Genomic DNA, 15,434 nt, shown 5'->3' on the forward strand with positions numbered 1-15,434 from the left:
ACACATGACATCATTGCACGTCTGTCCATCCTGGGAGAGGGATCCCTCCTCTATTGCTCTCCCACAGGTTTCTTCCTCTTTCCTCCCCGTTAAAGGGGTTTTTTGGGGAGTTTTTCCTGTTCTGATGTGAGGGTCCCGGGACAAGAGGATGTCACACGTGTACATATTGTAAAGCCCTCTGAGGCAAATTTGTAATTTGTGATTTTGGGCAATACAAAAATAAATTGAATTGAATTGAATTGAATAGATGGAAGTCAGAAGGCCCCCCAGTTTGGAGAAGCAGACCGGAGCGAAGCAATGTACTGCTGTGGACGGGGGCCGCAGCGAAACGTATTCTAAGTGCCTTAAGAAATCAATACCAGTTTAAGTGTGCGCTATATTTAGAATATTTTTGCCGCTTGCCGTCAGACAGCCCTTTGTGACTGGGAGCTGAAGCCACAAAACTCCATGAACACAAGAGTCGCTGGTCTACTTCGTTCCTGATCAGATGGTGCGTTTGTGTTATTGTGTGACTTCGATAAGTTCGGATTCACCAAAGTCACACAATAACACAGACAAACTCACTAGACGGAGGCAGCGGTCGACCCGTGTTATGCAAGGTAAATGAAATCTGGTGGCTTTGGCGAGAGCATAGATGGATAGAAGCACAGCTCCCTGGTAGAAACGGCTGTTTCACGACAAGGTAAGGCGATGAAAATATTGTAAATATGACGTAGATTTAAAATTAAGACTTTTTCTTTTTTTTTCATGCGTCTAACATAAACTGTGCTGCAGCAGCACGTCACTTTGCCCAAACTGCCAACCGCCATCTACTGTAGGTTAAAGAACTGACTTTGGATAAGTAAGTCATGAACCCCGTTCAATACACTCAAACTGTCCCTTTAAGTCAGAGTTAAATTAATGTTATGAGCTGCCACCGACCTTTAAGATCAATATAAACTGCAACTGCATTATTGTGCAACGGTCAACAATGTATAACTGTGACAACAATGTATGCAGACTTAATGTTAACTGGAGTACACAAATGAAATAAGATTCAATTGTTGGCGAATTGATTTCGCCACTGCACTGATATGAAGAACCAGTACCAAAGGAGGGGAGAAGAGAGAAGAGGAGGTGGAGGACAGAGGAGATGAGAGGAGAAGGGAGGGGAGAAGAGAATGGGAGTAGAAGAGGAGAGAGAAGAGGAGACAAAAGGGGAGGAAGGGAGATAAGAGAAAAGGAGAAGAGGAGAGGAGTAGAGAGGAGGGGGAGAGAATGGGCAGAGAGAGGAGAGAAGAGAAGATGAGATGAGGAGAGAGGGAAGAGGAAGGGGTCCTGCAGAAGCTGTAAGCAGTCCAGATGAGGAGGTCTGGTGGTGGTCTGAGTCCCTGGCAGCTCTCCCTCTCACTCCATCCGTCCCCGTCTCTCTGTTTATCCCGTCTCTGATGTCTCTGTTTAGATGACATAACCACCTAGGACACCCATCCCGATTTGAACCACCAAACTCAGCCGTGGGTTCTTTTGTTCCGGTGCGACCTCCTCTGCTCCAGGCCCAAAGGGTTGCCACGGCGACCACACAGAACAACACCGCCGTGGTCCCGTCTTCTCTTCAGGCGCCTGTTTATTGCCACAGCGGGTGTAGTCTGTAGGGTTTCTTTTACGAGTAATAGCCACCGCCTCCGAGCTCCCGGGGCTGGTGGCCGGCAGCTCATCCCACCTCAGTCTTGGCGGTTTGGTGCACCTCTGTTCGGGGCAGAACTCTGGTGTCACAGGATACGTGGGGCGTACGGGCCGAGAGCTAAAGGACTCTGGCTGGAGGAGAGACGGCACACACGGTTTACAGCGCCGCCACTTATCTCAGCAGTGGGAACATAAACTGTGCTGACGGATTGTCATAAACAGAGGAGGCTCTGTGTCTGGACGCACACAGCGAAAGCAGCCGGTGGAAAACAAGACAAAGGGAGGGGGGGGGCAATCGGAATGTCTCGCTTGGCACGCGAAATGTGGAGGACAGGAGATCACCATACAGCACAGCGAGGCACTGCAGAACTGTCTAGAATCAGCTCTTCTTTACATCCGTGAGAAGGTTTCAGAACTCATATCATCTGATATGATTATTATTTATTATTATTATTGTTATTATTATTATAACAATAATACTACTACATTGTGGAACAGGGCTACCAAGCAATATTTAGTTTGGCATTCCAGTGTGTTTGACCCAACTAAAAGAGTCTCAGTGCCACCGCACTGCAACTCACTAATGACAGGCTGCGCTTGTAGTATTAAATATAACTGTGATTTGAAAAGAAAAAGGTTTGAATGCTTTGCAAAAAGCTGGTATTCGTACTGAAATGGCAAAGTGTGAAAAACACTGAGGGGGTGGGATTTACTGATTAATGCCAATCTCCTCTAATTTACTGTTCTTTGGTGTTAAGATACGACAATGAAACGTAACACTTCCTGCACTTTTCAAACTAAAAGTCCGTCTAAGTAAAGTAGACATTATGCCCATTGATGGAAAGAACAGCAAAGTAAAAGCAGATAATTACTGAATGAGAAGAGGAGTTGTGTTGAAAAGAGAATCTGAAAGCAGCAGAGCGGTGAGGATGACGTGCTTCTGTTGTTACTGAACTAGTGCTGTGCACAGGTAAACATGGGAGCAAGTGTTGAAACGGCAAATGGACTCATTTGCTTTCCTTCTCTGGGCTTAAATATGGGCTGAAAAGTGAGTTTTTATATTTAATCTTTGGGCCCTTTTCTTTTTAAATGTAATGAAATATAAGAAGTAGTCGTACCACGTGCCAGACTAAATACAGGAGGCTAAGATGAGTGAACGGCAGCTTCTCAGAACTAAAGAGAGCACAATCGAGTATTTGGTATCTATGAAATCATAACAAGCTGAATATCAAAGATATTTTCAACACATTCTCACAATTCAACAGTTGGTCAATGGCCCTCAATGGCCCTCCTCTTGTAACGATGAAGCTCTAGGTTCCCCTCGAGAGTCAGTTTCCAACATTCCAAGGACGGCGTGTCAGGTCCTGCTCGTTACACGGTCTCTTTCGAATGACATAGAACACAACGTTGTACAAGATATTCTTCCTTTGTAGATTCACTTTACCAACAAAATTACTCGGTTAGATTCAGGAAAAGTACATTTGTTACATAAAATGAGTACGCTTGAGTAACTGGCTTTATTTCAGTCCGGATGTTCCGTAACTACAGTAAAATAAGTCCTTGAATGGTTTTAAACAGGACACGAACAGCTGCCGTCCCACCCGACCTCCACAGACGTTCTGTCTTTATTCAGCTCCTCTGAGGGATTAATGATGACACAGATGGGTTTACGATGAGTTAGTCAAAAGCCCGGTGCGTCTCACACAGACGCCACATCAGATATTATGTATTTATAAAACAGAGCCCCCACAAGTGGTCGCCACATGAGCACGGAGTTAGAGGATAGGAATTGTTTAAAGGAAAATCTGCGACACAAAATGTTACCATTTCATTCTAATCTTTGCTTTTTTCCGTGATATCTTGCATAATGTCTGTATCAACATTGTCAGGTAACTATAAACCCATCCACGGCAATATTAGACTGGCAGTGCAGCTGATGTATTACAAAGAGCAAGAAAGTGCGCTTAGGGAGGTAGCGGTGAATGGATGGGTCAAACAGACAGACTTTCACCCAGGAGACCGCTGCTTATGTCCTGTGTGAAACCAAGTCAATGATGACTTATTTTACCGTAGCTTTGTAACGTAACTTCCGGACTTTACTAATGCCAGTTACGTTACAAACGCAGTCATTCTAACCCAAACCACGATCTTTTCATAAGCCTAACCAAGTTGTTTTGCTGCCTAAACCTAATCTAATCTAAGTAAACCTATGTTGGAAGATTATTTTGAAAAGACACTTTGCATGAAGCGAGTGCAAACTGTTCGTTTCATGTGAACACAGAAGTTTATTTTGAAAAGCAGAAACTACCCGAGTAGTTTTGTTGCTAAAACTAAAAACTAACTAAATCTACATCGGAAGAATATCTTTTATAAAGTTGTATTTTTTATTTTTATTTTGAAAAGACTGTATGCATGTAACGAGCGGGAATGAAACCTTTCCTGTGAACACAGAAGTTTATTTTGAAAATACAATTGGCATGTAGAAAGCGAAAACTGTTCGTTTCCTCTGAACATGAGTTTATTTTGAAAAGACACTTTGTGTGCAGCATGCGGAAACTGTCAGAGGTACCTAGAGCATCATAAATTGAAGCGTATGGCTAATAATGAAGCTTCTGTAATTGACAAGTTGGGAGAGAGAATGAGAAGATGACTCTACTTCTCTCTTGATTTATTCCCTCAGTAAACATTGTAAACATGAGTTTATGTCTCAATCTCTAGTTTCAAGTCTTCTTCAATACAGCATGATGTTCATTTAGTACATTATGGTCCATTTAGAGTCACACAGACCATAAAGCAGGGGATGCTTTAGGGCGGGGCTACTGTGATTGACAGGACGCTTCTGCTACCAGAGACATATACGCCGTCTCTACGTCACTCCTCTGCATTCCAAATATGTTAACTTCCGGTTATCAGTTGCAAAAAATACAACATGGCGACGGCCGTAATCCAAGATGGCGAAATCGCCGAACTTGAGGCTTCAAATAGTCAGTCCACAAACCAACGGGTGACGTCGCGATGACTACGTCCACTTCCTACATACAGGCTATGGATTCAACACCTGCAGCCATCATGTAGCTGCGCTCACATAGCAACAGGCTACGAGTCACTTTCAATGGAAGCTGGTGACATGAAGCCACAAACTGCCGGCAGACAATGACGCGCTACAAAGAGCGAGGCACCTTCATTCATTGTTTCATTTATTTCAATCTGACACCGTAGCGCGAGCTAACTGGGATTAGCTAGGATTTCTAGCACAAAGAACAAAAAATTCACTAGAATTGTAATATTACCTTTGAAAACACTTCATAATGACCTGACTTGCATTACTTTTCTACACATTTCCTGATGGTTAAAGAATATGTGAGTCCCTATACAGGCCCTATGCTTTCCCACTGTTCACCATGGCAACCTGTATGTAGATGGCAGTGTGAGTGGTCGTGAAGCATTGCGAGCATGTTTACTTCTGTCAATAAGCAGTGCTCGTGATGACGCGGTACCTTCTTCGTTCATGCTCCAGCTGCCATACTCTGGGTCTGATGTGTAGCCACAGGTGCCCAGCTCAAAGTTGCAGGACCCGGGCAGCAGCTGCTGCGCCCCAAGGAACTCGCAGAGCAGCAGCACTGTACAGGGGGGGGGGGGGGGGGGGGGGGGGGGTCACCCATGAGTTCAGCGGCGCTTTCAGGTGAAAAGGTTCAAATGTCTAACTTATAGAAATCACCATGAAACGTCCCCAGCTGACGAGTTACATTAAAGACGTTCTCTAAAAAGGCTAAGACGCGCACCATACCATCATTGAAACTCATAAAACTGAGATTTACACCCTGTTGTTTTACAAACAGCCATACGAGACAGAGCTAATGAAACAGTATCAAATGAAATGGAGCGTGTGCAGAAAACACCTCGCGTGCCTGGTCGTCTGTGATGTCATTAGTTACATTACAGACATTGAAGACTCTACAGGTGAACAGAGTAAAGCAATGAACTCATAAATATCACCATGAAACTTCACCACTTCATTACTGTCAAATATGCAAATGAGGCATGATGTAATGTTAACTTTCTACAGACGTAAATAAACAAAGTAGTAAAATAAACTCCTAAAAGTGTATTTCGGATGATTTCTTTCCGCTAGTCTGACAGAAGACTTGTTGTGGAAGCTAAACAATCAAACTCGATAAAGTGACCACTTCACCGGTGGTGAGCTGGAGGCTTTACCGTGGAGCGCGAGGCGGACGCCGCTCATCTTAACCCGCGGCTCGGTGCGTGCGGAGCGGCTCCTCGGTAGTCCTCCTGGCCGTGCCCCGTTAGACTCCCCAACAACAGAACGACAGCAGCTCGTCAGGAACTCACGGCTCGCCTTCCGCATGTTGGACCGTGTCAGCGGGAGAGATGGAGCGTTAGTCCGGATGGATAGATGGGGTCCCGAGGGGGCGGGACCAGGTCTCGGCGCCTTCCCGCCTACCTGTGCTGCTCTCGGCGCTGTCACACGGATGAGCCAGGGCCGGACCCGCGTCACCCAATGGTTCGTTCAGGGGCCCAGGGGCCCTTCAGACAGCACCCATGAACATGTTTGGGCTCTTACTAAAAATCTGCATGTCCAAGCCAGTTACTTGTAAATTCGGTTTTCACAGAAAGTTTAGGCAACAGAATCACTTAGTTGGTTAGGTTGAGGAAAAAGAGCGTGACCCAATCCCAACCTCCGCACTCAGAGTTTGAGGCCGTGAGGGTTTAGGGCGGTCCCTCTGTCTAATCATCGAGTGCCCTTTATGAAGACTTTCCCTAAATCCACATTTCTGCAGACTTTGCCCAAGGGAATTACCCACAATTCGTAGAAACGTGACGTTAAACACTGAGTTACCAGGGAAGCAGACGTAAAAAGGTATACAAAGAGGATAGCACATGGGATTTCACATGGAATATTACATTTACTCAGAAACAGTAAGGATTAAAGATAGAACATGAAAACAGAGATTACACAACTTTATTCAAACAAATAATTGACACGAAACAAGTAAATAGATTTGACAATTACTTCTTATTTTGTGAGGAGTGCCTGGAAGACGGTAAAAAGTATAAAATACCCACAATTATACATCATGGTAACGGGATATGTTGCAGCAAAGTGCTGTCCCATTCGTGTTTGCACCAGTCCAAACCCTCACACAGGAGACATCAGTGAAACACAGATGAGACAACAACATTTGGAGCAGATAGTTGTCTGTAATAGTTAAAATCTACCAGTGAAAAAAATTAAATCAAAACTCTGCATTAGCAATGAGAATAAATTTACACAGATCCTGGCAAAAAAGAAAAAAAAACAAAAAAAAACTCATGTCTCGGGGAATGTCTAAAATGCAAACACTGAAGTTACAGTGTAGCAATAGCCTCACCCTTTCCCCACATGCTGCAGCCTAATTTAAAGAACTGAGCGATAGTCGGTAAGCGACAAGTAACTGGCAGATTTACTGGATAGTTACAATTTTGAGGAAACTACAATAAAATGTTTGCATAAAATTCAGATTTCCTTCTCCTCCTAGTACTTTTAATTACCCAAATTTGTCAATAAAAACCTTTGGTGCACAATGAGATATGTACAAATAAAGCTCTAAATGTCTTGTTAGTTCAGTCAACGGTGTGTGTGTTGAGCTGTAAACTCCGTACAAGGGTAGTGCAGCATGGTGGCTTTTAGAGCGTCAGTGGCACACACTCACCCATTTGAGCAAACGATTAGCTTCTACCCACACCACATCAGAAGCTGCAACAGCTACAAAAAACACCAGACTGAAGATTAGAGAAGCACAACTTTATTTCTTTCAAGAGGGATCCAGTCGGGCTAAATCTAAAGATCTGGAGAGACAGAAGCAGGAAGGTCAAAATTGGCTCAACTTAAATTCAAGCAAACAGAGTAGAAGTATTACTACCTTTCAAGATGGTCATTGGTCACCTTTGGGTCAAGCTTTGACGAGTCGTTGAGGGCGTTTCTCGGCAACAGGCATCGGTGGAAACCGGATATGTCCGGGAATGTAGCTGGTTCGGAAGTACTGCCGTCTTCCATTGTTGTAGCGCGAGCGGGACCTGAAGGAGTAAACTGGCTCCAGGTGCGACACGTCACTGAACACGGGCTTAGATCTCGCCTCCTCACCCCCGTCACTGGGAAACTCTGCATATGCACCGTCACCGCCTGTGGACCCGGAGTTGGCGTAGTAGAATCCAGCGTCAACCGAGCCTACATCTGGGTTAGCAAACCCACTGTTGTCATACCACGAACCAACACCAGCAGCATCACTCCCAGCAGGCGCTTGCTTGACAGCGACACCTGTTGGGGCGTAGCACTCCATCAATTTGGTTTTAAAGGTGAAGTTCACCGACATTAAAAAGGTGACAGAACTGTGCATTCTTTGGACAGCCAACATTACCTTTTGGTGCAGGCAGACAAGTTACACTGCTGATCAACAGGCATGAAATCCACAACATCCTGCAAACACAACCATGTTCAGTTCAGCCAACTGAGAGAAGACAACTCAAAAACCACTTCCGAGGAACCTTTGATGACTTACCTCAAAGACAACTCGCACCGCACAGCCATTGTGTTAGCACTAGAGGCACTGCTATGCTCCTCAGTGGTGTGAGCCTCCTTAAGAAGGATCCTCCTGGCTGCTGATTGGCTGCTGATTGGGAGCAGCTGCTGGTCAGGTGGGACGAGGCCTTCGCCACAATCAACCTCACAGTGAACGTCTTGAAGCGTTCACGACATGGACTGTGATATTAACCCCAATGTTGAAGAGCTGGTTCATCAACATTACAAAAAACATTTTGTCACTTCAGATAGTTTTGGTTTTATTCGTCCAGGTTTTGAGATATCCGACTCAACCCCAACACAATGACATGTAGTGTGTGCTCTCAAAACACAGGGTTTCAAAGATTCACCAGAAAGTGTTCTGTGAACAGCGTCCCCTTGTTGCTCCACACGTGATGAACAGACCCCCCCATCATCATATCTCATAGGGAGTGGTTTGCTAAATGACAAGTTACAACAGAAGGCAATTAAAACCATTTTGCTTTTCTTTTACACTTCACTCAGCCTTACCTTTGCTTTAGTCTGGTCTTCATGTCTGATTCAGCTGCTGACTGTGGGGGTTACTCTGAGTTACATCACACTGTTTCTGGATGATGTGGATCTTGACTAGTTCTGTAGGTTGCATGATTGCAAAACATGAAGTAGTGTATCAAGGTGTCTGTGAGCTTGAAGAAGTTTCAGTCCATCTTTAGACTCTGCCGTGCAGAAACAGTGGAGCTTCCTCGCATAGCTCACGATGCAGCTCCCGCTTTGTAAAAGGAAGACAACAATGCAGGATCCAACCCCATAGTCTGCTGGCTCCCAACCACATACCTGTATTTTATTGCATTCCTCTTTGTGTCCTGTGTGACAAGTCAACATTGACTAATTGTATCGTATTTAACGAACAACATTTATTTAAGTTACTAAGTCCTTTTCCTGAAACTAACCAGGAAGTTATGTTGCCTAAACCTGAAGTGTGTTTTCTCTTTGACACTGTTAGTTTAACTTTCTCAAGGAGGAAAGGGCCAGTTTGGCCTGTCTGAAGCGTTAGAATAGTGACAACCACTGACAACACCCGTTCAATCCGTTGATAACATTCAAAATGGTGCAAAATAGTTGTGGTTACAAATCCTTCGGGTCCTAAATAGTGAATAGTAAGTGAGGAGTCAGCAGCAGTCGATGGCAGTATCAAACAGGCACGAAAAGGTGTTTTGAGAAAGTGTCCGTCACTGCAACCGTTAGTGGTCTTTGAGCCTGCAGCCTCTACGGCCACTTCACATATCATGCCGCTCGCTGCAGCACAATGTGAGATGAGCCGTGGACAGACACACAGGTGCAAACTCACTTGCGTACACACGCACACACGCTAACAACAGCATGATTCTGCTCTCTGGGATAATACTTGAAGAGGAATGCAATAAAATACAGGTATGTGGTTGGGAGCCAGCAGACTATGGGGTTGGATCCTGCATTGTTGTCTTCCTTTTACAAAGCGGGAGCTGCATCGTGAGCTATGCGAGGAAGCTCCACTGTTTCTGCACGGCAGAGTCTAAAGATGGACTGAAACTTCTTCAAGCTCACAGACACCTTGATACACTACTTCATGTTTTGCAATCATGCAACCCACAGAACTAGTCAAGATCCACATCATCCAGAAACAGTGTGATGTAACTCAGAGTAACCCCCACAGTCAGCAGCTGAATCAGACATGAAGACCAGACTAAAGCAAAGGTAAGGCTGAGTGAAGTGTAAAAGAAAAGCAAAATGGTTTTAATTGCCTTCTGTTGTAACTTGTCATTTAGCAAACCACTCCCTATGAGATATGATGATGGGGGGGTCTGTTCATCACGTGTGGAGCAACAAGGGGACGCTGTTCACAGAACACTTTCTGGTGAATCTTTGAAACCCTGTGTTTTGAGAGCACACACTACATGTCATTGTGTTGGGGTTGAGTCGGATATCTCAAAACCTGGACGAATAAAACCAAAACTATCTGAAGTGACAAAATGTTTTTTGTAATGTTGATGAACCAGCTCTTCAACATTGGGGTTAATATCACAGTCCATGTCGTGAACGCTTCAAGACGTTCACTGTGAGGTTGATTGTGGCGAAGGCCTCGTCCCACCTGACCAGCAGCTGCTCCCAATCAGCAGCCAATCAGCAGCCAGGAGGATCCTTCTTAAGGAGGCTCACACCACTGAGGAGCATAGCAGTGCCTCTAGTGCTAACACAATGGCTGTGCGGTGCGAGTTGTCTTTGAGGTAAGTCATCAAAGGTTCCTCGGAAGTGGTTTTTGAGTTGTCTTCTCTCAGTTGGCTGAACTGAACATGGTTGTGTTTGCAGGATGTTGTGGATTTCATGCCTGTTGATCAGCAGTGTAACTTGTCTGCCTGCACCAAAAGGTAATGTTGGCTGTCCAAAGAATGCACAGTTCTGTCACCTTTTTAATGTCGGTGAACTTCACCTTTAAAACCAAATTGATGGAGTGCTACGCCCCAACAGGTGTCGCTGTCAAGCAAGCGCCTGCTGGGAGTGATGCTGCTGGTGTTGGTTCGTGGTATGACAACAGTGGGTTTGCTAACCCAGATGTAGGCTCGGTTGACGCTGGATTCTACTACGCCAACTCCGGGTCCACAGGCGGTGACGGTGCATATGCAGAGTTTCCCAGTGACGGGGGTGAGGAGGCGAGATCTAAGCCCGTGTTCAGTGACGTGTCGCACCTGGAGCCAGTTTACTCCTTCAGGTCCCGCTCGCGCTACAACAATGGAAGACGGCAGTACTTCCGAACCAGCTACATTCCCGGACATATCCGGTTTCCACCGATGCCTGTTGCCGAGAAACGCCCTCAACGACTCGTCAAAGCTTGACCCAAAGGTGACCAATGACCATCTTGAAAGGTAGTAATACTTCTACTCTGTTTGCTTGAATTTAAGTTGAGCCAATTTTGACCTTCCTGCTTCTGTCTCCCCAGATCTTTAGATTTAGCCCGACTGGATCCCTCTTGAAAGAAATAAAGTTGTGCTTCTCTAATCTTCAGTCTGGTCTTCTCTTGTTGTAGCTAATGGGTGATTTGAACAAATCGTGAGGACTAGGTTCACAATTTCAACTTTGTCTATATTGACAGTGCAGATGTTGCAGCAGCTCCCACACTCTGGTAGAAAGTGTCGCTCTAGCAGCACTTTAGCATTGTTTGCTCTGTTAGCACTGGAGCCAGGCGCTACAGACACTTTGCTGTGTTTGAGTGGTCAATGCTCCGGCCTGCCAACTCTTCCAGGATGGCACATTTCTTCAGCCATGTGATAAATATATTTGCCTCATTTGGGGGAAAATCAAATGGCATAGATTTAAGAGTCATTGTTTCATCATAGTGCTGTGATACCTCTGACATCGAAGGTTTAAATACGCATTTACAAACTGCATCATATTTTAAAGGTAACGAGGTTTCTTGTCTCACAACGAAAGTCCGTTATGCGACACAAAAGCTCTTTGCCATGTAACATTGTTATGATCTGAAATAAGACTTGTATTCATCTGCAATATGATCTTTGGTAGACTTGGGTCAAAGATAATTTGTTAAAATCAAAGTTCTTTGCATACTGTGACTGTCTCACTAATGAGGCCTCTGCTCCTGGAAAGAGCCTCATGTCACATGGTTGCTATAAGTCCTGATCAGTTAAAGGAGAAGTCAATTTGTCACCTAAGATCTGGACTTCAGCAGCACCATGTTTTGTGGTCACAAGTTGTTTCCTGTGAAGACAAACTGATCCTAAAACACTAAGCATGTAACTAAAGGTGTTGCAGACTTTAAAAGGAAACCTCTGGTCACTGCTGGGTCATTTTCATACTGCCATGTATAGAAACCAACTGCTGCCTGTGAAGAAACTCAAAACAGATCTCTGACTCTGCCATGCACTGAAAAATGCTGAAAGCCTTTATAATTCCTCTAAAAACGAGCGACGTATTGGGAAGTCTGTGATATGACGCTGGTATCTTTGCCGGTAGCTTCGTCATGGCTTTGGTAGAACTCGTTCTTTAAATTCTGTATAACTTAAACATGCCAGTCTCATGGTTTCTACTTGACTAAAACAACTCATCTGTACCCTGCTGTAGGTCTGCTTTGTTGCACTAATCAAATGCTAACTTAAGCCCTTTGTGTGGATCACTTGACTGAAACGGGACCCAAACAAACCCAGCTGTGGTTCCAGTGGGAGGAAGAGTTCCCCCAGAGTCTGGAAGGGAGCGCAAATCATATTCCCTGAATGTTTAACTCTCACCCAGTAGATTTTAATGTTTAAAAGCGTCAAAGTTCTATTTCTCTCCTATCTAGCTATATAGCTATCTAGCTATATAGCTATATAGCTATAGCTATATATATATATAGCTATATATATATATATATATATATATAGCTATATCTATAGCTATAGCTATAGCTATATATCGCTATATATAGCTATAGCTATATATCGCTATATATAGCTATAGCTATATATCGCTATATATAGCTATATATAGCTATAGCTATAGCTATAGCTATATATCGCTATATATAGCTATAGCTAGCTATAGCTATATATAGCTATATATAGCTATATATAGCTATATATAGCTATAGCTATAGCTAGCTATAGCTATATATAGCTATATATAGCTATATATAGCTATAGCTAGCTATAGCTAGCTATAGCTATATATAGCTATATATAGCTATATATAGCTATATATAGCTATATATAGCTATAGCGATATATAGCTATAGCTATAGCTATAGCTATATATAGCTATATATAGCTATATATAGCTATAGCTATAGCTATATATAGCTATATATAGCTATAGCTATATATAGCTATAGCTATATATAGCTATAGCTATATATAGCTATATATAGCTATATATAGCTATATATAGCTATATATAGCTATATATAGCTATAGCTATAGCTATATATAGCTATATATAGCTATAGCTATATATAGCTATAGCTATATATAGCTATAGCTATATATAGCTATATATAGCTATAGCTATATATAGCTATATATAGCTATAGCTATATATAGCTATATATAGCTATATATAGCTATAGCTATAGCTATATATAGCTATAGCTATAGCTATAGCTATAGCTATAGCTCTATAGCTATAGCTATATAGCTATAGCTATAGCTATATAGCTATAGCTATATAGCTATAGCTATAGCTATATAGCTATAGCTATAGCTATAGCTATATATATCTAGCTATATATAGCTATATATATCTATATATATATAGCTATATAGCTATATATAGCTATAGCTATAGCTATATAGCTATAGCGCTATATATAGCTATATAGCTATATATAGCTATAGCGCTATATATATATAGCTATATATAGCTATATATATATAGCTATATATAGCTATATATATATAGCTATATATAGCTATATATATATAGCTATATATAGCTATATATATATAGCTATATATAGCTATAGCTATAGCTATATATATAGCTATATAGCTATAGCTATAGCTATATAGCTATATATATAGCTATATATATAGCTATATAGCGCTATATATAGCTATATAGCGCTATATAGCTATAGCTATAGCTATATAGCTATAGCTATAGCTATATCTATAGCTATAGCTATAGCTATATATATAGCTATATATAGCTATATAGCTATATAGCTATAGCTATAGCTATATAGCTATATATATAGCTATATAGCTATATATATAGCTATATATATAGCTATATATATAGCTATATATATAGCTATATATAGCTATATAGCTATATATATAGCTATATATAGCTATATAGCTATATAGCTATAGCTATAGCTATATAGCTATATATATAGCTATATATATAGCTATATATATAGCTATATATATAGCTATATATAGCTATATAGCTATAGCTATATATAGCTATATAGCTATAGCTATATAGCTATATATATAGCTATAGCTATATATAGCTATATATATAGCTATAGCTATATATAGCTATAGCTATAGCTATATATAGCTATATATAGCTATATATAGCTATATATATAGCTATATATAGCTATATATAGCTATATATATAGCTATATATAGCTATATAGCTATATATATAGCTATATATATAGCTATATATAGCTATATATATAGCTATATATAGCTATATATAGCTATATATATAGCTATATATATAGCTATATATATAGCTATATATATAGCTATATATAGCTATATATATAGCTATATATATAGCTATATATATAGCTATATATATAGCTATATATATAGCTATATATATAGCTATATATAGCTATAGCTATATATATAGCTATATATAGCTATAGCTATATATAGCTATATATATAGCTATATATAGCTATATATATAGCTATAGCTATATATATATAGCTATATATAGCTATAGCTATATATAGCTATAGCTATATATAGCTATATATATAGCTATATATAGCTATATATAGCTATAGCTATATATAGCTATATATAGCTATATATAGCTATATATATAGCTATATATAGCTATAGCTATATATAGCTATAGCTATATATAGCTATATATATATAGCTATATATAGCTATAGCTATATATAGCTATATATAGCTATATATATAGCTATATATAGCTATAGCTATATATAGCTATAGCTATATATAGCTATAGCTATATATAGCTATATATAGCTATAGCTATAGCTATATATAGCTATATATAGCTATAGCTATAGCTATATATAGCTAGCTATAGCTATATATAGCTATATAGCTATATATAGCTATATAGAGCTATATATAGCTCTATATAGCTAGCTATATATAGCTATATAGCTATATATAGCTAGCTATAGCTATATATAGCTATATAGCTATATATAGCTATATAGAGCTATATATAGCTCTATATAGCTAGCTATATATAGCTATATAGCTATAGCTCTATATATAGCTATATATAGCTATATAGCTATAGCTCTATATATATATATAGCTATATATATATATATATATATATAGCTATATATATATAGCTATATATATATATATATAGAGATATATATATATATATAGAGATATATATATATATATATATATATATATAGAGATATATATATATATATATATAGCTATATATATATATATATATAGCTATATATATATATATATATAGCTATATATATATATAT

At 40.6% G+C, this 15,434-nt stretch overlaps 1 protein-coding gene across 1 annotated transcript in view; it reads right to left on the reverse strand.

The window, feature by feature from the left end:
- LOC306778728 (MAM domain-containing protein 2-like) overlaps positions 1-5,976 on the reverse strand; it is a 35,049-nt gene extending 29,073 nt beyond the window's left edge. The window contains exons 1-2 of the mRNA XM_079270378.1: positions 5,878-5,976; positions 5,160-5,282 (exon numbers count right to left, since the gene is read on the reverse strand). Coding sequence (XP_079126504.1) covers positions 5,160-5,282; positions 5,878-5,905 — 151 coding nt within the window. The 5' untranslated portion in view covers positions 5,906-5,976. The remainder of the gene's footprint in view (positions 1-5,159; positions 5,283-5,877) is intronic.
- Positions 5,977-15,434: the final 9,458 nt, after the last annotated feature.

This window comes from Melanostigma gelatinosum (assembly GCF_949748355.1).
Source record: "Melanostigma gelatinosum genome assembly, chromosome: 6".
NCBI classification, from domain to species: domain Eukaryota; kingdom Metazoa; phylum Chordata; class Actinopteri; order Perciformes; family Zoarcidae; genus Melanostigma; species Melanostigma gelatinosum.